We start from the raw sequence: 26,026 nt of genomic DNA on the forward strand, positions 1-26,026 counted from the left end.
GCATGGCATGGTGATTTTATATCATGATAAGCAGCACATGACCTTGCAGGTGGGGCCCAGTTAGAACTTTCTTCAGGTTGAATAGCCTACCCCACTCAAAAGGTCCTTGTTTAAGGATGTTGAAAGAAACATGTTTCCTGAGGCGAATTACTCAAACATCAAAGAATTCCTCTCAACACATGGCTATGATGCTCCCCAACTACTTCTGCTCATGATCAGAGATGCACATATCAGCCACTAAGGGACGTGTTCAACTGGTTAAGGTCAAACAATTGACAAGCAAATCTGTGGTACTGAGCAGAACATTTGCTATAGCCCAACTTTTATACTAAGACTAAACATGTACATGATAACACTTCCAATCAGTTAAGATCAGAAGCTATGAGAGCCAGTGCCTGTAACTGCATCAGGGACATTACTACTACTACTACTACTACTACTACTACTACTATAGTTAGCAAGAGCTGAAGTCAAATTAAGAGGTTTGCACATATTTTTGCAATCTGAGGCTCAGAGGCATGAGGTGTTCTGTATTTCAAGGCAGTAAACTAGAATGAATCAAGGTGTTACTGGAGAAAAGTGTGCACAAAATGATGCATTTGCTCTCATTGATGCTGAAAAGAAAGAAATGCAATTATAAGAGGTTGTTTAATGAAGAGAATGCATGGAGGAGAGGAAGGGCCTATTGCAAGCTAACCCAACAGAGGGACTAGCCATTAAAGTTGAGAGCAGGGTGACTGAAAGCAGTATTAAGACAAGGAAGGCAGTCAGACCAGAACAGATAGGTCCCAAGGAGATGAAAATATCTGTGGAAGTAGGTTACATGTGAATTACTTACAGAATTGATCAGGCAAAATAGGAAGATATCCTACACAATGACTAGCATTGTGAGAAGCATCATCATCATCTACAGCAATCTGAACTGAACAAAGCCATGTGAGTGGATGAAAACTGAAAGTAGCCTGCCATATAATGTGTGTGTGTGTGTGTGTGTGTGTGTGTGTGTGTGTGTGTGTGTGTGTGTGTATGTGTGTGTGTGTGTGTGTGTGTTCCCTTGTCTTGACATCACATGATGGTTAGAAACAAGCATTACCATCATACAGTCTTTTGTGGAAAAAGATATGCGGCCATGGGGAAATATTGCCTTACTTGGAAACAGATGAGGGTTGGTAACAGGAAGGGCATCCAGCCATAGAAGATCTACCTCAATAAATTCTGTCTGACCCATGGAGAAGTGGACATTAAACAATAATTGATATATAATTATGTGTGTAAGGGGTTGTTTATGATTACCAGTGGCTGCAAATATGGCAAAATGCATAAGAAATTTGATTCACAACCATGAGAATCCAGGTTCAATCCCACTGCATGTCATCCTGGGCAGGTGCTTTTTACCTTAACCTCTAGTTGACCCAAGCCTTGTGAGTGAATTTTGGTCAAAGGAAACTGTGTTGAAGTCCATCGGATGGGCTGTACATGTAATTCAAAATCCACCAATGTCACATGTTGTGTCATGCTAAGAATCTACCTGAGGCTTACTTTAATGGTAAATCTGTAGGGGGAATACTCAGCCACTTATACAGTTCAGTGAATGGATGACTGAGTTGATCAGACAACTATAATATCAAATTCATTAAATCTGATGAAGAATCCATTAATTATTAATGTTTACTGGTGTAAACCAGTGCATCCAGCTGCATCAGTCCATGTCAAAATGCATAGCTAACGATTCAGTGAAAAGTAATCAATAAAATAAAACACAAATACAGAAATAAATACTGAGATCAATACAATCAAGTAAACCTCTCAAGTGTGGTGCTCTAGCATGGCCACAGTTTAATGACTGAAGCTACTAAAAAAATATTCATAGCTTGGCTAAATGAATTTAAAATAACAAGAAGTAGATGCAGACAGACAGACATCAGCTAAACCACAAATACACTACCACCACCACCACCACCACCACCACCACCACCACCACAATGCTGGTGCCATCACCGCCAATGCCAACACCGACGCTGACGATGCCGTCTTCATCATCCTTACTCTTATCATCATAACCATCATCCAATTTCCCAAGCTTGCCTGGATTGGATAGAGTTTATTGAGATAGATTTTCAATGGCCAGATGCCCTTCCTGTTACCAACTCTCACCTGCTTCTAAACAAGGCAAATTTTTCCCATGGCCACTTAATACTGGTTGTATGACAATGACACTTATTTACAACTATTACATAATGTCAAGACAAAGAGACACAAACCTACATGCACTTACATTCGTATATACACTTCATATACATACATACATACATATACATATATGGATACATACATGCATATACATATATGCATATATGCATACATACATACATATCATATATATATAAACTAAGATAGATAGATAGATAGATAGATAGATAGATAGATACATATGCATGTATGCATGCACGCACACACACACACACACACACACACACACACACACACACACAATAGCTTTCTTTCAATTTCAGTTTATCAAATCCACATACAAGGCTCTGGTTAACTACAGTAGAAGGCACTTGACTAAGGTGCCACGCAGTGGGACTGAACCCAAAACCTTTGGTTCAGAAGCAATCTTCTTAATCACACAGCCACGCTAACAAAAACTGTAAAAAAACAAAACTGAAGAAAGGCTATCATCATCAACATCATCACCAGCATTATTAAACTCCATCCTCACCGCCAACAATCCACATGTAGCATCTTCATTCCTCTTACCACTACCAGCACAGCTCCCTCCCACTCATCCTCATTATCTTCATTATCATCATCCATTATTATTACCATTATCATCATCACCAACAATAACCCATGTCTAAGTATGGAAGGTGAGGGCTTAACGTTAGGGAAATATGACTGACAAATTTCATCTAATTCTTTAATTAAAATCAATAGAATAATCTAATCATTGAAATCCCATAGTTTTAAAGATTTTGCATAATTGAGGCTATTGCTAGCTCTCCTTTGTGTGTGTGTGTGTGTGTGTGTGTGTGTGTGTGTGTGTGTGTGTGTGTGTGTGTGTGTGTGTGTGTGTGCGCGCGCGCATGCATGTGTTTACATTTGTGAAAGCATATGTTTGTTTAGTGTAGGATAAAATGAGAAAGGAATGTGTAGAACTACATGTACACACAAATATATAAATGATTACATCATACACATGTCTGTGTGTTTTATATCTATATATATATATATATATAATTGAAGGCATGTATGCATGTGTATATTATCCTCATCATCTTTTTTAACATGACTGTTAAAAGAAAGGGTAATGATAAACACATACCTGCACACACACACACACACACACACACACACACACACACACACACACACACACACACGCTTACATATACATATGTAAAAGGTGATGTATACAGATGTGTGATCATATGTGTTATATGTGTGTGAATAAAAATAAGAAAGTGTGTGTGTGTGCGCAAATCTAGGTAGAAAGAAAAAGAGATACACTAAAAGGTGAAATTCAAAGATAGCACCAGCAAAAGGAAGCACAAACAGATAAAGACAGAGAAATCTTTCTTCACAAAAATAATTCCTCTTTTAGAAAAAATTCTTTAATGGTGTTGAGAAGTTGGAGACTACACAGAATAAAACAGAAACCGAACTTGGTCAAAGAACTGTTGAAATAATATTTTCTATAATTTCTTCATTTCTGAGATCTTCCTTTTACTGTGCCTACTATTGCACCTCATGCTTCTTCACCTGGAAGCTGTGATTGACTACTTTAGCTATTTTGCATTTAAACTGACCATATCCAGCCCCAAATATTCTACCCGTCTTATGTTCAAATTGATCAGATCTGGCTTCTCACACCTCCCCACAATGCCATTCAATGCCATTCAAAAAATAAACAATTAATCATCAAAATCTTCAAGTTACAAGATAATGTATTATTAATTCAAAATATTCTGTTGTGTCTGGGGAGTCATTTTCTTATTGTGCCTTATAATTTAACACACTCAACGGTAAAATTTCCACTTATTTCTTATTTTTATTTTCCTAAAATTTTCAAGACTATTGAAAAGGTTGCAAAATGCAACGAAAATTTTAGGAAAATAAAAATAAGAAATAAGTGGAAATTTTACCGGTGAGTGCTTAAATTATAAGGCACAATAAGAAAATGACTCTCCCCAGACATAACAGAATATGCTTCAACACACGAAAACACATAAAAAATCTTGCAAACCAAATCCAAAAACGAAATATAATTCAAAATATATAATATGAATATATAATCATTACATTTGACAAAATAATCTGAATGCTAAAGGGTTAATACATTGATCCCTTATTCACTTTGTATCTTGAGATGTTCTAGCGTCTAGTCGCCAACATCTCTATTTTCTTTCCAGCTACTCCCACCTACCCTCATCTAATGTAAAGTAGCCATGTATCTCTTTTATTGTCCCTCTGTCATACTTAGGCCTCTCAACACCTTGTATAAAACCACCACACTCTCTCAATACATGAAAAAGAGCACCCAGCACACACTGTAGAATGGTTGGCATCAGGAAGGGTATCTAGTCACAGAAACCATGTCAAAGTCACATTGGAACAAGTGCAGCCCTATGGTTCACCAGATCCTGCCAGCTTGCAGGGAGGAGGAGGAGATGATTGATGAAAGTTTGTCTGTGAACAAAATTAACTCTTTTGATACTAAACCACCTGAAACTACTTCTAGTTCTATGATACAAACTTCCTGTTTCAAAATAATCGTAATTAAAACCTTCCATCAAAATTCTATGCTAATTTATGCTTTAGATATCAGCTTAATAATTGTTTCAAATTTTGGTGTAAGGCCAGCAATTTTAGGGGGAGTGGAATAAGTTGATTACTTGACTGATAGCTTATTTTATTAATCCCAAAAGGATGAAAAACAAAGCTGACCTTGGCAAGAGTTGAATTTAGAACATAAGGTGTCAGAAGAAATGCCACTAAGTACTTTGTTCAACACACCAACAATTCTGCTAGCTCAATTTAATAATCCTTTCTACTATAGGCACAATGCCTGAAATTTGAGGGAGGGGGCTAGTCAATTACATTGACCCCAGTACTCAACTGGTACTTATTTCATCAACCCTGAAAAGATGAAAGGCAAAGTTGACCTCAGTAGAATTTGAACTCAGAACATAAGGATGGATGAAATGCCACTAAGTATTTTGTCCAACACACCAACAATTTTGATAGCTCGGCTCAATAATAACTGCTACTTTAATAAATTCATTATTATTTTCAAAATTAATTAAAACAAAGACAGGGATTTTGATAGAACTACGTAACAAAAGGGTTTAAGCACATCAGAAAAATAGCTTTACATTATACAACCATGTATTCAGCAAGATTCTTTATCCTCTTATCTTCTTCAAATCTTAATACACACTAGTAATTTACACAGTTTCCCATTGTCCATATCACAGACATTCTGGCTTTTATTTCAACACAAACTTTCTATGTTTGCTAAATTCTTCTGGTTGATAAGTCTTCAATAAGAAAGATACATAGGAAAATCTTTATAACCCAACACACACTTTCAATTTTCATTGGAATGTCCAACATTTGCTTCTTGTCCATTGAGAATGGTAAAAGCAATATTTTTATTCAGAGCTGTTTCTGAAAGAGAAGCATTTGTAGCTGAAGTCTGCTTGGAGAGCTTATCAAAATTCTTTCAGAACAATTGTGAACAATACAAGAGAATACAAGACTTCAATTATGCTGTCTTGTAGAATCCAGACAAGGAACAAAAAAGATACTATAAATACTTATACTGTTGGCTTTATTGTTTTATTAAACTATTTCACATTAAAAGTATATATGTTTCCATGTGTGTGTGTGTGATGGGGGGGGGGGGGGTAAAATCAGCAGCAACAGCATTTAACGTCCATTTTCCATGCATGGGTTGGACTGTTTGAGTGGTGCTGGTAAGGCCAGGATCCACACCGGGCTCCTTTGTTTTGCCATGGTTTCAATAGCTGGATGCCCATCCTAACAACAACCACTTTACAGAGTGTACTGAGTGCTTTTTACATGGTACCAGCACTGGTGGACTTTTTATGTGGCACCAGCACTGACAGGTCACAAAGTAACTTGTAAGACAAAGACACCTTCAGCTGGGAGGAGGAAGTAGTAGAAATTGGGAGGGAGTACTTTGTGCCAGTTGATAAGAGATTAACAGTATAAAGAGACAGGGACAGATGTCTTGCTGTAGAGTAGATACAGGGATACCCCTGTTGGAAAAGAAAAGAGAGTAAGTTAAAGAGAACAACAGTGAGAGAAATGGTGGTGAAGATATGTTGGGACATGCCCTCAAGGGACATTGGGGCGGATGAGAATAGATAAGACGATATAGAAGTTTGGACTGGATGAGTGGGCAGGATTGTGACAAATGAGGGGGAGATATATAAAAGAGGCTCGGGGGTGGTGTTTGCAGTATATATACATGCTCTGTTGCACACGTACACTGACATTGCACATCCAGCAGAGCATATTGGCTTCATTTCTCTCTAATTTTCACATGTCCTTTGCATCCAGGGCCCACATCTCACTACCATGTAGCACTGTTGTTCGTACACATGCATCATACAATCGTCCTTTCAACCAGAGAGAGACCATCGGTTGCCAATAAGGGTTGCTCTCTGAATTTTCTACATCCTATTCTTATGCTTGCAATTACACTTTCCACACATCCTCCTCCATTGTTAAATTAAGTAGTAGAAATTATCCACTACCTCTAAAGAGCCTCCGGGGCATTTGGGAAATCAATTTCTTGTGTATCTCTACTCTTTATAGCTCCTGTGCATCTTCCATATACAAACTCTACTTTCTCTGATAACTTTCCAATTATTCCACTGCACCTCTTGTGTGTCCATAGCTTGCACTGGGTGCACTATGGAATTCCTGCCAACAACTTCCCTACATATCAAGTAGGGCCATTTACCTGATGGGAGTATGGTCCTGTCCATTTTCTTGCTTAATAGAGCCTTAGTCTTTGCTAAGTTAATTTTAAGGCCCTTCATTTCCAAGATTTGTTTCCACACTTGGAATTTCTTTTCTGGTTGTTACAGAATCTTCTATGAGCAAGATCATCAGCATACAGCAGTTCCCAGGGGCAGTGGTGTTGAATTCTTCTGTTATGTCCTAGAGGACAATGATGAATAGAAGGAGACTGATAGCTAAACATTGATGAACACCTACCTGTACACTACATTCATCACCATACCCACATTTAACTCTCACCTTACTGACAGAACCTTTGTACATGGCCTGCACAGCTTTCACAAGTCACATGTCTATCCCAAGATTTAATATTTGAAAGCACTTTGAAGAATAACAACTGAGTATTCATTTACTGATGGTGTGACTCAAAACCAAGAATAGGGTCGATCTGATGTGTGTGTGTGTGTGTGTGTGTGTGTGTGTGTGTGTGTGTGTGTGTGTGTGTGTGTGTGTGTGTGTGTGTCTATACTATTAAAAGTCAAATTGAATCTTGCTTGCTTGCAATGTTACTCAGCCAAACTGGTGCATAATGGGAAAATACTATGAATTAAGTTTATCCTGAAATGTTAATACGAACGAAATGAAACAAGTTTCGCGTAAATCAGTAAAGTGATTTTCAAGATATTAGAGGTTTACGGGGTATAAATGCCCAAAATAGTGCATAATGGGAAAATGTTCGGAAAATAATCTTCATCCTGAAAGGGAAGAAATTCTTATCTTTCTATTAGACACAATGAGTTAACAATGAAAAAATACATTTTTTTTTTTTTTACAGTAAATGCTACTGTTTTCATTTTTGTTAAACACAATGTTTCAATCATTCAGAAATATTTTTAAGTGAATGTGATTTCAAAAATGTAAGTTGTTTGTACAGTAAGTATTTATATTTTAGCTTCCTTTAAACAGAAAATAAATAAAAAAAAAAATTTTTTTTATTTTCAAGTGAATACCATCACAAAACTATTTTTTTTTTTTTGGCATATTTAAAAAAATATTCTAAAGTGAAAATGACTTTAAAAATATGGTAAATATTTCATAAAAAACTCATTCGTAACCTCAGTGTGAAACAATTATCTTCCATAGGTTTTTTCAAGTGCATTCAACATATCTCACCACCAAAGATCTGGCTGCTATTTCTAGCACACCCTGCTACCATGTCACAGCTATTTGCGATAAAGGACCCAAACTACATGTTACATGGTAGCAGGACATGCAAGAAATAGCAACCAAATCTTCCCTTTTCTGGAAAAGAAGTAAAAAAAACCACGAAACAAAACTCCATTGCTGAGAAACTCAAAGTTTCCCAGTGACCTAACAGGTCATGTATAGTCTAGTATATATATATATATATATATATATATATATATATGAGTATGCATATTCTGAAGTATATTATGTACACGTCTGAATAGCTCAAGAGCAGATTATATACTCAGTTGGGTCCAATTAACTGTATATATTACTCAAATATCATTCTGGCAGTACTTCTGTACCGAGGTTGGTATTCATCTGTTATTGTTGTGTGTGCATTTTATTCTGGCCTAACTAGGTGCCTCACCTTTAAGTACCTCATTCAAATGCATCTTGTTATATTATACATACATATATATATATATATATATATATATATATATATATATATATATATATATATATATATATATATATATGTATGTATGTATGTATGTATGTATGTATGTATATATGTATGCATGTATGTACTAACTGTTTGACCTGGCGTTGTTCATGTTTTCTGTGTTGAAGTTAAGCCCACCTCTGACCTTGTATTGAAATCTTCTATGTTCCCCGTGCCAATTATTACCCATTAAGATGTTATATCTGGTTCGACAGGGATTTTACCCAGTTAATGCTTTCAACATACTCCTGCATACTGGACCATTTGAAATTACAGTCAAACTTTTGAGTGTACATCGACCTGTTGACAGTCATGTTTGTTTATTTCTCTCCCTTTAATGCCACCCTCTGCACAAAATTGATCAGAATGTCAATGTCAGCAAAATCCAAAGAAAAGTGTTAAGGTTATGTCATTAAATAGAATCCATGTGACCATCGTTCATTCAACCAGTTAATTGGCTAGGCTTGTCAAAGTTCATTTGTTGCTGCTATTTGCATCCTCATCAATGACACACCCTCTCTACCCCTGAGGCTACAGTAAATGACACTTTCCCAAGGTTCCACAGAGTGGAACAGAACCTAAAAGGATGTGGTTGGGAAACAAACTTCTTAACCACAGAGTCAAGCTTGCACTTACTATTTCCTCAATAAAAAGTCAATAGTCAATCAGGAATCAATAGGAAATCAGTCAAGAATCTACAGTAATTCAATGGTCTCATCACTGTACTTGCATGAGTTGTGGGTGAATCTAAAATGCTGTACAATGATGGTGACTGCAGAGATATTCATATGTCATTTATTTCATTTGTGGAAGTACATCATATCACGTGCACTGTCTGTATTTGTTAACTGGTTAACTATTTAATTACTAATCAGTTGAATTAATCATTCAGTTAATCAATCAGTTATGTTTGTCAAAGTCCCTTCATTACCATTTGCAACCTCTTCAATGACATGCCCTGGAGTAGAGAGGGTATGTCATTGATAAAGATGTAAATAGCAGCTACAAAAGAACTTTGACAAGCCTAGCCAATTAACTGGTTGATTGAACAATTAATCAGACAACTGATTACTTAATTTTCTAAACCAATTAACAAATAAATAATTAATTTGTTAAACAAATTAACAAATAATAAAAGAAGTGAAACTGAACCAGTGTGTGTGTTTGTTATTGGCATAATAACTCTCCCGTGATACAACAAAATCTGTTTCAACACTTGAGTTTACATCAAGAATCATGGAAACCAAATACAAAAATGAAATAGATCGTTTCAATTGTAAAACAAAAATATCTAAAGTCTGATTAAACACCATCACATCTCACCTCACTTTGCCATTACATCTTAATATCTCATCATACATACATACATATATATATATATATATATATATATATATATATAAATAGATGCCGAATCATTTAACCACGAAAAATATGTTCTCAGTAAAAATTTAGCGACACAACAGACTGTAAAAGGGGCTAGAAATAGATGCTGTTGTGTCGCTAAATTTTTACTGAGAACATATTTTTCGTGGTAAGATGATTCGGCATCTATTTCTAGCATATAGGAGTCCACTTTTGCTGGTCATTCCTCTTATTTTTGTATATATATATATATATATATATATATATATATAGAGAGAGAGAGAGAGAGAGAGAGAGAGAGAGAGAGAGAGAGAGAGAAAAGTGAATATATATATATATATATATATACACACACACATACACACTTCTCTCTTTATATTCTACTAGCATGAATCATCACACTGTTTTCTTCCTTGAAAGCACAATACATTTCAAAGACAGATGTCTGATCAGTAATTGACATTCAGTGGTGTATGTCCAATGATTCACAGTTCAACTCCAACTACCATCAACCTCTTCATGGTTCATGCACAACAGTTTTCCTTTTGTTTCTTCTGATTCTCTTTTGAAATTATTTAGTCAGAAGAGAAACAAATGGAAAGTTCATGACCTTGCTAGCCTCACCACCCCTCTACACCATCCTATCATTGACTGATGATAAAAATGTGATTTATGTTTAACTTTCAACTTTTGTAGAAATGTAATTAGGGAGAAATTTCCAGTGCTTTGTAGTTATATTGGAGGTAGAATGATCAGTCATCATCATCATCATTTAATGTCCATTTTCCATACTGGCATTTGTTGGATGGCTTGACAGGAGCTGGTAAGGTCAGGGGCCACACCAAGTTCCATAGTCTGTTTTGGTTCGATTTCTATGGCTGGATGCCCCTCCCAATGCCAACTGCACCACAGAAAGTATTGGCTGCTTTTTATGTGGCACCATCACCAGTGCTTTTTAAGTGGCACCATCACCAGTGCTTTTTAAGTGGCACCAGCACCCACACTAATACCTTTTTCTGTGGCACCTTGGTCTTAGGATCTCAATTCTGTTGTGGTGGATGGGCCTTCTCAAGTACAGCAATGTAATTAGTAATGTAATCAGAAAAGGGTTTCATGAAAGACATGAAGGAATGATAAGAGAATGAGAGATCAGCACATGGAGCATCCAGAAGAACAAAGGGACATTAGCAATGGTTGTGTGGTCAAGAATCTTGCTTTCCAACCATGTGGCTTCTTGTTCAATCCCACTGTACTGCACCTTGAGCAAGTGTTGACCAAAGCTTTGACTGTGCACCTGCACAGGCAATGTTGATTTGATGGAAGGAATGAACTTGTGTAAACACAAACATTTGATCACAATAAACAAATCATCTGTGTGGTCATTCAGCAAGAAATTGCAGAACCCTCATCTGTCACCTAACAATGAGAGAGCCCATAATGGGTGTGTGTGTGTGTGTGTGTGTGTGTGTGTGTGTATACTCTCATGATCCCCACATCTTTCTTACCTTCAGGGACTATTTCAGGATTCCACTCCTTCTGTCCCCTTCCCGTACTCTTCATATTTGTTCCTTATAATGTTGAATAATATATCCCTACAACACAACCCACTCTATCACCTTTCAACTTTTCCCAATCTTCTCCTCTCTTTTCTTAATTACCCCTCCCTTTCCCTTTTGCTGTTCCCTATGATACTTCTACTAGCCTCTCGTCTTACCATCCCTCATACCTCCACCTAGAATTATCACCTACTCTCTCTATTCTTCTCCAGTTATTGGGGCTACATTAAGTTCTTAGCCTTGAAAGTTACAAGACACTCTTCCCTAATGCCGGTGCCAAGAAAAAAAGCACCCAGTACACTCTGTAAAGTGGTTGCCATTAGGAAGGGCATCCAGCCATAGAAACCATGTCAAAGTAGACATTGGAGTTTGGTGCTGTCCTTGGACTCATCAGATTCTCTCAATCTGAGCAATTCATACCTGCATGAAGTACCTGTATGGAGTATTATGATGATGATGAGGAGGAGGAGGGGGGAACATTGTGAAGAAGATTGTTATGATGATGATGATCATGGCGGTGCTCCAGCATGACTGCAGCTGCATGGCTGAAATAAGTAAAAGAATAAATATATATATATATAGATATATAGTAATGTACAGTCACGTTTAACATGTTTGTGTACATTTAGATATAGAAGAACTGGCACTCCATTGGTTACAACAACAAGAGTTCCAGTTGATCTGATCAACAGAAAAGCCTGCTCATGAAATAAATGTGCAAGTGGCTGAGCATTCCACAATCATGTGTACCCTTTACATAGTTCTCAGGGAGATTCAGTGTGAAACAGAATGCGACAAGACTGGCTCTTTGAATTACAAGTACAACTCATTTTGCCAGCAGAGTGGACTGGAACAAAATGAAATAAAGCATCCCACCCAAGGACACAATGCACTGCCAGGATTCAAACTCACGACCTTATGATTGTGAGCTGAATACCCATAATCACTGACTTGGATATGAAAAAAATAATATGTTGCACAAGTTATCTTGACAGAATAAATTCTCCTTACAGACTCAACAGAATTTCTTCTGTTGAGACAATTCATCCAACATAACATATTTATTTCCATGTCTGAATATACACAGCCATGTTAAACATGAATGTACATAACTATATTTCATTCAGTATTGCTCAGTGCACTTCTAATTAACATGCACATACACACAATACTATAAGATATTGCTAACAGACTGCACATTAAGTGGATGAAATGTGAATAATATTAAACACACCACAACAGAGTGAATGAGTATATAAAATTAAGTGCCCTGACTAGAGACAACAAATTACTTGTTTATTGTAAGCTATATAAACAAACAATTTATAATGAAAATATGATAGTCGGGCATTTTATTCACTCATTTATTTTAGTTAGATACTCAATAGCCTTGTGATTTAATATATAAGTAGAAAACAACAATTTAAAATTAGTACACTTAATACACCCATAAACTATACAGTAATTGCTCAAACAATTAAAATGTCAAAATATTTGCTTATCAAACTTTAAATCTGTTTGACAACAACCACAATGACCACTGCCACCACCATCACCACTGTTAACAACCCACCTTTGACTACCACCCTTCTCACCTGATCATGTGACACATCTTAAACATGATATATTAACATTATCGCTGCTCTATTGTCAGAATTTTTTCTTCCTAGTTTACTTTGTAAACAATATATTTACACACATACATACAGAACCATACACACACACAAACATACACACATATACTCACACATGTACACATACAAACACAGGCTCATACATACACACATACAGGTACATGTACATAGATATATATATACATGCATCAACAAAGTATATGCCTGTTCTTATAAAACTTTGTAAAGTTTCACAATAATGCTATTGTAAAACTGCATTGAATGTAATGAATGCATCAAACAGGTTAACACAAAAATAATAAAAATGCAACTTGGATCTAAATTTGCAAGCCTATTAATTTAGCTCAAATAGTGGTAGATGTTTGATGCAAGTTCTTAAGTAATGCTGAAATAGCAGCATATCCATGTGCAACACTACTTGCAAGTCCAGACTTTATAAACTTTGGCATAACTACAAATTTGCAATGAACATTAAGCATATAACTAAATTGAATTTGACAATACAAATAGACAAAGATGGCTAAGACAAGTATATTAATTTGGAGCTAAATTTACAATTCTGGTTTTGCTTTCCATGTTTTTTTTTTGGTGGAGGGAAGGGACAGTTATTTCTTGCTAGCATGGGTTAAATGAATATATTATTGAAGCATTGTTTTAAAGACAGATGCTCTTGTTGTTAACACATGTTTTTCAAGTAAAGGATCTCTAATTTCACATGTCTTTCAAAATGCAAAACCAGCTGATTTATTGACAGGAAAAGATGCAGAAATGCACACATACACACATACACACACACATGCACACACAAAATCCCACAAACATGCATATATACCTACATATTTATATACTGTCATTGTCATCATTTCAATGTCCACTTTTCCATGCAGATAGAATTCAACTGATAGAGATTTCCTACAACTGGATGTTCTTCCTGTCACCAATCCTCACTTCTTTCCGAGCAAGGTAATATTTCCCTTTGGTCGGACATGTTTTTACAAAATATTGGAACAGAATTACACTACTTATATAACAGTGATGCTCGTTTACAACTATTATGCGATGCCAAGACAAGGTGGCACAATCACGTGCGTGTGTGTGTGTGTGTGTGTGTGTGTGAATATACAGGGTGGGCCAAAAGTCATGCACAAAATAAGTTTCAATACACTCTGGAATTGTCAAAGACATGCTTCAGTTTTTCTATAACTAAATAAAATAAATAAAATAATGAATACACACATACTTGTACATGATGAACAAAATCAATAATAGTAATAATAACGTAATATGAATAACATGTCGAATGTTTTGGTGTGTGACTTTTGGCCAACCCTCTATATATAAATACAGAGAGGGGTGGAGAGGACTTCTTTCAGTCTATGCTTATTGAGTATTCCACATGTATCCTCAACATATGGATCCTTAACATAATTCTCAGGTAGAACCAGTATGACACTGTGTGTAAGACAAGGCTGTATCCTTTGCATTACAGGTACAATCCATGAAATGGGCTTCCACACAGTTTCCATTTACACAATTTCACTCACAAGGCTTGGTAAATGATATTTACCCAAAATGCCTTGCTGTGAGATTGAACCTGGGGTCTTGTAGTTGTAAAGCAATCTCCTGGACCATTTGGCTATGCACTTAAATATACTCATGTCCTTTCTTGTTTACTTGTTTCAGTCATTGGACTGTTGCCATGCTGGAGTACCACTTCAAGGTTTTAGTCAAACAAATCAACCTCAATACATTTTTTTTTTTAAGCCTGGCACTTATTTTTTGGTTTCTTTTACTGAACCACTAAGTTACAAGGACACTAAGTTACAGGAATTTCATGAATTATTAATTATAAACATAATTAACTCCTGTTTGATCATTATATAATTCATTATTATACATTATCTTTTACACGACATTACCAATATGAAAGAAAGCAATGAGCCGGCAGAATCATTAGTGTCTTGGACAAAACATTTACTAGCATTTCTTCCAACACCTTACAATCTGAGTTAGAATTCCACTAAGGTCAATTTTACCTTTTGTCCGTTCAGGGTCAATAAGATAAGTAGCAGTTAAGAACTGAGATCAATATAGTGGACATACCCTCTCCCCTAAAATTGCCAGCCTTGTGCCAAAATTAGAAACCATTATAAACCAGGAAAAGTTGGACATCGCATTTTTATTTTAATTTGCTGAGTTTGAAGAAAGTGGCATTGCCATGACCCCCATGAATGTTGGAGGCCCTTCAAGACCAAAGAACTTTGATGATACCTTTATAGAGGAGGGTTGAACTTTTTTAGTTTCAGCATTTTATGTTTTTTTGGATCTCTTCAGAACCAATCAAAACAACAGCAGCAGCAAACCCCTAGAACTAATCCAATCAATTATTATATACCACCCTTTCCAATAAGATAACAACCCTGCTATTATTTATTCATTCATTAATATCAACCTGAGGACTCAACTAGTTTTCTTATCTTTCATCTTTATTCTATGATTTTCAACCTTCCAGGGTTAATAAAATAACTACTGTTCAAATACTGTGGACAGTATAATTAGCTACAGCTGAATCTCCGTCATCCCAACATCAATTGTTTCAAATTCCAGATTACCTGAAGACCCCCAAGGTTCCATACTTAAATCCACTATGGATTCTCTTATTTATGATTAGATCACTTATTCAAATATACTTCCCATGCCTATATTGTTCAGATAACTGAGGTCTATCTGTAAGAAATCAATGTTATTATTATTGTTTGACAACAAAGAGAAGGCACTTGCCTTAGTGGTCAGAGTGTCCATGTCTTTGTGGAGTTTCTATGAGTGACCCTTGAAAGTCTGCTTCTTAAGGGGAATTAGTCATTGTTGAAATTCATATTATTGCTGTTGCTTTTCTTTTCCCATGCACCTTTATGTAATCCCACATTATATCATCCTGTATTATCCCCAATGTTTTTGTGAACCCTTTACTGGTTAATAAAGAAAACATTATTATTATTATTCAGTAGTTTTATTTTTATAACGTGCTTTCACTTCACTACTGAACGCAGCTCTGTGTGCCTTGGGTATGTGCTGTGGTTTGCTGTGATGCTCTTATGGTTACCGTATTGAAAGTGTTTTGCGTAGGATGTGTGCAGTGCCCAGTAGTGCAATTTTCTGTGTTATATATATCTGTAAGTCCTGGTGTTTTTGTTATGTATTTGTCTGAATATTTTTTTATTATACCTAAGGCACCTACTATGATAGGAATGGTTTCTGTTGTTGTTATTATTATTATTATTATTATCATTAAGGCAGTAACCTGGTAGAATTATTAGAATGTTGGACAAAATGCTTAGCAGCATTTTCTTCTGGTTCTCTACATTATGAGTTCAAATGCTTTGAGATCAACTTGGATTTTCATCTTTTCAGGGTCATTAAAATAAGTACTAGTCAAGAACAGGAGTCAATATAATTGACTTCCATTCAATAAAAACTATTCAACCATTAACCAAAAATGAAAAATACACATAAAACCCAATGATATAAAGAAAGAGAGGAAAATGAAAGTCACCACATTGCTGATGGTTAAGATAAATAAATTTCTTTAATACTCCAACTTTTATCATAAATTTAAATTCTGAAATGAAAAAGATTCTTTTGTTTTTTTTTGTTTTTGTTTTGGTTATTAAATAAATTTATAATTTTGTTTTTTCCTTGCATTGGTAGTGGTTTTCATGCCTCTCTCTTGCAAACACTTAACAATTTGCTGCTGCTAGTCCAATTACAATTAAAACAATTACTAATATATATGAACTAGCATTAATAGTTCTAATAATGCTAAATTTAATTAAAATTTAACTAAAATAAAAAGTAACCAAATTCGATTAAAATCGAAACTGAATTAAACAAGGTAAAAAAATAACAGAAAATCTGTAATCTTACCTGGAAACCAACCCCTTGGAGTACGCTAGGTATCATGATTAATGAACAAGACTCAAGTTAAGTCCCTTAGAATGGTTCCAGACCACAAAAGGACTAGAACAGGTAAAAAATCTCAGGTGAAGAATTTATACAAGTCATTGTTTTTGATAATATCCAACAGACTGAGATTTACAAACATGGCAGGTGAGGATATAAATTTAGAAGAAGTAGTTAACAGCAGTTAGAAGCAAGAGAGAGTGTTGCTACAGTATTTGATCATGGGGAAGGGAAGAGGATAATATATATATATATATATATATATATATACACACACATATGTAAGTGCATGTGTGAGTGTGTGTATTGCATGTGTATGTGTGCGTTCATGTGCACAAAGGAATATTTGAAAGGATATACATACACCTATATATATATATATATGCATATATATATATATATATATATATATATATATATATATATATATATATATATATATATATATATATAGCACATACCACACGAATCAATGTATATGCATACAAACTCACACAAATGCATGCATGTGCATACACATACACACATATTCACCAGGCCAAATTCAGCAAAAAACTTTTGTGTAAGAAAATCAGTGAAACTATGTACATGTGTGTATACATAAACACACACACACACACACATGTATTTGTGTGTGTGGATACATGCATACATGTATGTATGTAGGTTTGTACATGTGTATCTGAATATAATGGTAGTGAGTTAATCTCTATTATTGATTATGGATGATGGTACCATTTTAATAATACCAGTGAAGTGGTTAGTAAGCAGAGAGAGAGAGAGAGAGAGAGAGCTGAGGTGAAACAGTCATCAGTTCAGCAGTAACTGAGGTCGTGTAAAACCTTGGTTCAATTTAGGACATTCTCTCTCTCTCTTAACAGGGCTGATGCTTGGGTGGGGGATGTGGTGGGGGATGTGGTGGTGGGTTTGGGTGCTTTAGTGTAATACAATGCAGTTTGTTTGTGTGTGAATGAGAGTGGGGAGCGGGGGGAGTGTATGCCTGTGCTGTGTTTTAGTGGATATATAATCCACTATATATTGATGTATAAATAGTATGCACAACATATGTTTGTGGTGTGTGTATTAAGGGATGTATATAGTGTATGTGTGTGTGTGTGTGTGCATATTCTTTTATTCTTTTGTTTCAATCATCATACTGCAGCCATGCTGGAGCACCACCTTGAAGGATTCTAATTAAACAAATTGACCCTAGGACTTCTTTTTTAAGCCAAATACTTATTCTATCAGTCACTTCTGCCAAACCGCTAAGTTACGGGGACATAAACACACCAAACACTGGATGTCAAGTGGTGATGGAAGGGGACAAGCACAGACACACACATGGATATATACATATATATATACACACAACAGACTTCTTTCAGTTTCTATCTACCAAATCCACTCACAGGGTTTTGGTTGGTCCGAGGCTATAGTAGAAGACACTTGCCCAAGGTGTCACACAGTGGGACTGAACCCAGAACCATGTGGTTGAGAAGCAAGCTTCTTACCACACAGCAACACCTATATATGTATATTTTTATTAATATTTAGCAGAAGCAAGAGTGACTCAAGGTCCAAGAGTCTCATGCAATGGCACTTATCAAATTTTATCACTTATCAATATGCGCACGTGTGTGTGTGTGTGTTTGTGTGCGTGCGTGCGTGCGTGCGTGTGTGTGTGTGTGTGTGTGTGTGTGTGTGTGTGTGTGTGTGTGTTGTATCTTTTACTTGTTTAAGTCATAAGATTGCAGCCATGCTGGGACACTGCATTGGAGAATTTTAGTGGAACTTTTCGACCCCAGTACTCATTAAATTTTTTTGTAAAGCCTGGTATTTATTTTATCAGTCTGTTTTGCCAAACTGCTGTTACAGGGATGTAAATATACCAATATAGGTTGTGAGGCAGTGGTGGCAGACAAACACATACACAAAGATACACACATACACACACACACATATGATGGGCTTCTTTCAGTTTCTGTCTATTAAATCTACTCACAAGGTTTTCATCAACCCAAGGCTATTGAATAAGACTCTTGACCAAGGTGCCATGTAATAGGACTGAACTCAGAGTCACGTAGTTGGACTGACTTGGTGCCTCATCTTAAGTGCCTAATTCAACTGAATCTTTATTATTTCTTCTATATATATATAAATATATAGTTTTAGGGAAAAGAACCAAGGTTCATGAACTCATCGATGAAAATCCAGTCAAATATAGAAAAATTAATAATTAAAAGCACATTAAATGAGTATAATATAATATACAGTAAATATCATAAGATAAAGGTAATAAAATCACTACACGTGTTTCATAACTAATTTTCAAATAGAAAGGAAATTTAAATCGATTAAAACTATCAAAAATCAATTCTATTCAAAAATATAGCTAATCTTCATGTCAAAATACAACAATAATAATAATAAATGAATGTATATATCAACCAACAATAAGTACCAAATGAATTTATATAAAATACTTATTGTATAAAGATAGAAAAATATTATTAAAAATATCAAAATAATAAACATTCCATGGAATGTTTATTATTGAATGTTTATTATTGAATATTTATTATGCATATAAATACATAGATATACATAATCACATACATGTACACACATATATATATATATACAAACAAATACATACACACACACACATATACATACATACATACATACATGTACCTATATACATTATACATACATATGCACATATATATATATATATATATATATATATATATACACATGTTCATGTGCATATATGTGTGTGTGTGTGTGTGTGGTATATATGTGCACATAATAATGTGCATATATTTGTTGCATGGGTTTAATGCATAGTTAAGTGTATATAAATAAGTAGTATGTGTGTACTTGCATATGATGTGTATGGTGTTTATGTATGTGTCTCTACAGTTGGTAAAATATGAGTGACATGGATGTATATGTGTTGATGTTGACAACAGTGCATCTCTGTAGTAGTAGTAGTAGTAGTAGTAGTAGCAGCAGCAGCAGCAGTGATATTGATGATGATAATGACGAGAATGATGACAATAGAATGATTGATTTTTATTTTGTGTTGATAAGGAAGTGAAGGTGATAGTAGTAGTATAGATGATAGTGATGGGGTTGATGGCCATAGCAGGGACAGTACTTGTACAGACTACAGTATTAAAGTCCATAATTAGTCTAATAAAGATGGCTGACATCTAAAGAACAACCCCAGTCATTAATTAGTTATACTTTTAAGATAATTAGCAATATACCTGTGCTAATTACAGTTCTAATTAAACAAAGTCTTCTGATATAATCTTAAAACAATTCCTGTAGAATACAAAACTAATTCCTTAGAATCCTTCTTTTATTCAATGTTTCAGAAAACCATTCCTAGATGTAATGCATCTGTTCCTCCTTACTACATTTTGGCAGATTCAAAGACAAAAATCTAATCACTGTTGTTTTTCATCATTGGAGAACTTCCATACAGTGTTCTTTGTTTCCAGTTTTGCACACGCACACGCACACACTCACACACGCACTCTCTTGCACACACACAAGCACACACATACTTTTCAATTGTGTTTTATTATCCCAAGATTTCATGGTGTTCTCACACCCCCAGTTCAAAAAGCCCAAGTTATTTATACTCTTACATTTACCCATGTCCATCCAAGCTGTTTGTTTTTCAACAGACTATGAGATTGTTAACTCACTTGTTTCCAAGCAGAGGTTGGCAACAGAGAGAGCATTCAACCATAGAAAACTCAACTTCAACATACTCCTAATGCAATCATAGAAACATAGACATTAGAACAATGAGAAAAACTATGAGGTTCTATATTTGTTTGTATACTTATTTATTACATTTTTGTGCATTATTATACACTTCAACTTGAACTATCTTCTGAATTCCTTGCATGCAAGAATTTCAAGTGAATCAGGATTCTTCAGCTAAATGATGATTATCAGTTTCCTTTTAAAGCAATTCATGTAAAATACAGTGAATTCATAGTTATATTTATTTTAGGTATTCATAAACTTGGGACAAAGCCAAGTACTGCACCTAGTAATATTATATATCAATATTTCCATTTGATATATCAAGAGGTATCTATATAGAGAGAATTGATGTATAACATCAAAAATAATATCTATGGTAATTAAGAATATTATTAATGACTGAACTTCAATGTCTTTACAACAGAGTAAATTCTGGTAAATTTATAACAGGAAGGGAGTCAGGTTGTAGAAAATCTGCCTCAGTAAGATGTTCTAACTAGTGGAAGTATGGAAAAGAGGATATTACAATAATGACGACAACAGTGATGACAATGATGATGATGATGACAATAAGGATGATGATAATGACAATGATGATGACAACAATGGTGATAATGATAACGATGATAACAAGGATGAGAATAATAACAATAACGACAACAATGATGATGATGATGATTGATGGTGATAGTAATGACCATGATGATGATAATTATGATGATAACAGCAATGATGATGATGATGACGATGATGATGACGATGATGATGATGACGATGATGATGACGATGATGATGATGATGATGACGATGACGATGATGACGATGATGATGATGATGATGATAGCAAGGAGGAGGAGGAGGAGGACAAACTACACCCTAGTCACTGTAGTGGAACTGTGTCAATGATCAGGCTGTAATTGTGCTACAAAAGTTTTTGACACTTCATGAAATAAATTAAAATTTAAAATGATATAAAACAATGTATCAACAGACAGGCATGGGCATAACTGTGTTGTTAAGAAGTTTGCTTCCTAACTACATAGTTCCAGGTTCAGTCCCACCTTAGGCAAGTGTCTTCTGCTATAGTGGATTTGGGGCACAAGAATTGAAAGGGGCTTATCATATATATATATACAAAATGAATGAGGAAAATGGAAAATGGAGTTTGCAAGAATCTTTATTCAACACAAATGTCGTTTTGACCCATCATGTATCTGTCCATTGCAGGTGGGGATACTCTACAACTAGTTGTGTTGCATCCTCCAGTGCAGAATGCCTCACATTGGGTGTCTTGTTTTAAATAAGATACTTTGCTAAATATACTCGGTTTCGCTTGGCATGTTGTTGTCACCAGTAGGTTGTTGGGTATAATGATAAGGGATGGATGGTTTCAAAACGATCATTGTATTGAATAAAGATTCTTGCAAAATCCATTTTCCGTTTCCTTCATTCATTACAAACCCAATGAATACTGTGGAATTCCTGAGATAGATCCAGTGACACATATCAAAACTGTGGATAACATCAGATAGCCTAATCAGTGAAAGTGCTTTAATCGGCATACTACTAACCATATACCCAAAGTCCAAATAATCATGTGTGTGTGTGTGTGTGTGTAATATAAGTATGTGTGATTATTCTGTCAAATGTAATGCTTATTTATTCAAATTGTCTTGAATTAATCATGCTTTGAGATTTTGATTATGGAATTGTTTACTTTTCGTATAACATTGTAGGATGGGTGTAACAGACTAAATTTGGCCAGTTTGAATACAAAACAAATAGAATATTTTGGCTGGATATGGCCAGTTTAAATGCTAAAGGGTTAAACACCCCAGTTTGAGCAGTGCATATACAGGGAAAAGTAAGCATAGGGGACAAAAATTAGCATACAAAGAGTGATTTTTTTGAAGACATTTTTTTGAAAATAAGAGTGTCTTACTTATATAACATCCAATATAATATGTCCCTTGAAAGCTGATAATATTCTGTCTTGACATCAACAATAAGAGTCAGAGAAATAAAACAAAACTTTAGTTCTGCTCATAATTATTCAAGATTTCCTGTTGTTGAAAAATATTAGTAAATAGCTTTAAATCATTTTTCTCAATAAAAATGGACAGCATTATTGTTGGGGCTGTTAGTTATAACGTGATTGACATCAACATTATCACCACCACTGCAACTACCATTACCAACTTCGGCGGCGTCACCGCCACCGCCACCACCACATTTATCGCCATCATTACCACCTCCACCATCATCACTATGATTATCAACACCACCATCATCATCTCACTATCTCATGCTATCTTTTCACATGGTTGATATCTCTTAAATTTATATAAGAGACCCATAAACAAACATTCATATCTAATTTCTATCAATTACAGAAGCCACCTCGAAATAGCTGTTTTCTAATCTCTAGAAAGCTTTTCTTGTTCTGAATTGGTATATTGTCATGGTTGTATCAAATTTAATGCAAGATCAGGTTTAATGTATCATTTTGTAAACAAAGCATAATGAAGAGATTGTGTTGAACATAACAGAAAGGAAATCTACTCAAGTTCAAACAGTTTCAAGGTCTGCACAAAGTTTCCAAAAAAGTCACTAGTTTGTAACTTTTTACTATTTATCAACAGTGAGAGAGAGACAGATCGCTATTTGAAAGGTAACCAACAGTCACAATTGGTGACTAACTGTACGACTGATTTTCAGTCCTTTTTGATTTTGTGGCTTATTGGAGATGAAAGCAAAAATTACTTATGTTCTTCATATAGAAAGTTTTTAAAATTACTGACAGACTTTTAAAGTTTAAAAAAAATAATAACTGTATAGGAGAAGGCATGGCTGTGTGGTAAATTTGCTTCCCAATCACATGGTTCTGGGTTCAGTCCTGCTGTGTGGCACCTTGGGTAAGCATCAACTACTATAGCCTCAGACCAGCCAAAGCCTTATGAGTGAATTTGGCAGATGGAAATTGAAAGAAGCCTGTCATATACATACATGTATGACATTACAGAGTGTACTGGGTGCTTTGTGTAAAGTGGCTGGCATTGGGAAAGGCATCCTGTCAGAGAAATCTTGCCAAAGCAGACGTTGGAGCTCAATGCAACCCTCCTGGCTCACTGGATTGTATGATGGTCTTCTTTTCCATCTCCATCAACCAGATCCCTTCACAAGGTTTGGTCAGCAGTCAGCCCTAGGCTCTAATAAAAAACACTTTACCCAAAATCACATGTGGGATTGAACCCAAAACTACATGTTTGGGAAGTGAACTTCTCACAGTTTATTAATTGGCATTCAGTATTTGAATACTGTTGCTTACAGGAGATTTATCAGTTGCAGAATAAGCATCCTTCAGTCCATTAGCACAACATCCAATTAAGGAAAACAGAGGATTGTCAGAAAGATATATGCAAAGGGAATTCTCCCCTGGAACCTTTTTATTATCACAATTATAATACCTGACAAATTATTTCTGAGGGTCTAATGTAGCAGCAGGAATGTCTTTGATCACAGGTCAGCTCAGTTAGGATTGATCCAGGACAAAACAATCACAACAACCATATTAACCTCAATCCAGTAAGGATCTCTTTATGAGTTGATTGACTGGCTATAAATGGCAGTGAAATTTTTCTCAAACTATATCATCCCATCTTTAAGAAAAGAAAGGAGATATTCAAAGATATTGTCCTAATAATATTGTCTGGATAAGTTATGGGATTGCCTATGCCGGAGCACTTTTAATTATGGGAGGCTTTTATCAGATCTGACTTGAGGCTAAACAACAAGAATTATTGAAATTTCAACCATCATTATTATCATCATCATCATCATCATCATCATTTAGTGTCCATGTTCCATGCTGGCTGAGTTGGATGGTTTGACAAGATCTACCAAGTCTAAGGATTGTATCACCATTGCTTTGGCATGGTTTCAAATACCAGCTCTTACCTCTGCTGGCAACAAAGGGACTCTCACTCAGAGTAAAAGGCAGACTGTATGACGCATGTGTACGAACAGCCATGCTACATGGCAGTGAAACATGGGTTGTGACTGCTGAGGACATGCGTAAGCTCGCAAGGAATGAAGCCAGTATGCTCCGCTGGATGTGTAATGTCAATGTGCATACCCGTCAGAGTGTAAGTATCTTGAGAGAAAAGCTGAACATAAGAAGCATCAGTTGTGGTGTGCAAGAGAGACGATTGCGCTGGTTTGGACATGTGGTGAGAATGAATGAGGATAGCTGCGTGAAAAAGTGCCACACCCTAACAGTTGAGGGAACCCGTGGAAGAGGTAGGCCCAGGAAGACCTGGGCTGAGGTGGTGAGGCAAGACCTTCGAACATTGGGCCTCACCGAGGAGATGACTACTGACCGAGACCTTTGGAAATGTGCTGTGCGTGAGAAGACCCGGCAAGCCAAGTGAGATCGTTGCCAGTGCCCCTGGACTGGCTCTTGTGCGGGTGGCACATAAGATGTACCATCTTGAGCGTGACCGTTGCCTGTACCGCCTGACTGGACTTTGTAGGGTTTTCAAGCAAGATCGTTGCCAGTGCCCCTGGACTGGCTCTTGTGCGGGTGGCACATAAAAGACACCATTTCGAGCGTGGCCGTTTTCGTGCGGGTGACACGTAAAAGCACCCACTACACTCTCTGAGTGGTTGGCGTTAGGAAGGTCATCCAGCTGTAGAAACTCTGCCAAATTAGATTGGAGCCTGGTGTTGCCATCCGGTTTCACCAGTCCTCAGTCAAATCGTCCAACCCATGCTAGCATGGAAAGCGGACGTTAAACAATGATGATAATGATGATGAATATCAGCTACTTTGAAGCATTTTTACTTCATGGCACCAACACTAGTGAGGTCACTATACAGTGTGCAAGACTAAGAACCCTTTTGACTGAGTGGGATTTATAGCAGGTCAATCAACAACATAAAAACATGCATGTATGAGAGTTCTGGTAACAGCTTTGCAATTATACATACCCCATATAATGCATGGGTGTACCAGTGACTTGCAAATAACTTGC

At 35.9% G+C, this 26,026-nt stretch overlaps 1 protein-coding gene across 6 annotated transcripts in view; it reads right to left on the reverse strand.

The window, feature by feature from the left end:
- The window catches only part of LOC106873354 (E3 ubiquitin-protein ligase NEDD4-like), a 352,751-nt gene that overhangs the window by 259,894 nt on the left and 66,831 nt on the right, over window positions 1-26,026 (reverse strand). The window contains exon 1 of one of the 6 annotated variants that reach the window (XM_089347031.1): window positions 17,169-17,373. The exons of the other annotated variants lie outside the window; for them this stretch is intronic. Within the exon in view, the coding sequence (XP_089203157.1) occupies window positions 17,169-17,204 (36 nt within the window). The 5' untranslated portion in view covers window positions 17,205-17,373. Of the gene's footprint in view, window positions 1-17,168; window positions 17,374-26,026 lie in introns of those variants that run through there. 6 annotated transcript variants of the gene reach the window in all.

This window comes from Octopus bimaculoides, chromosome 2, assembly GCF_046866305.1.
Source record: "Octopus bimaculoides isolate indiv1 chromosome 2, ASM4686630v1, whole genome shotgun sequence".
NCBI classification, from domain to species: Eukaryota; Metazoa; Mollusca; class Cephalopoda; order Octopoda; family Octopodidae; genus Octopus; species Octopus bimaculoides.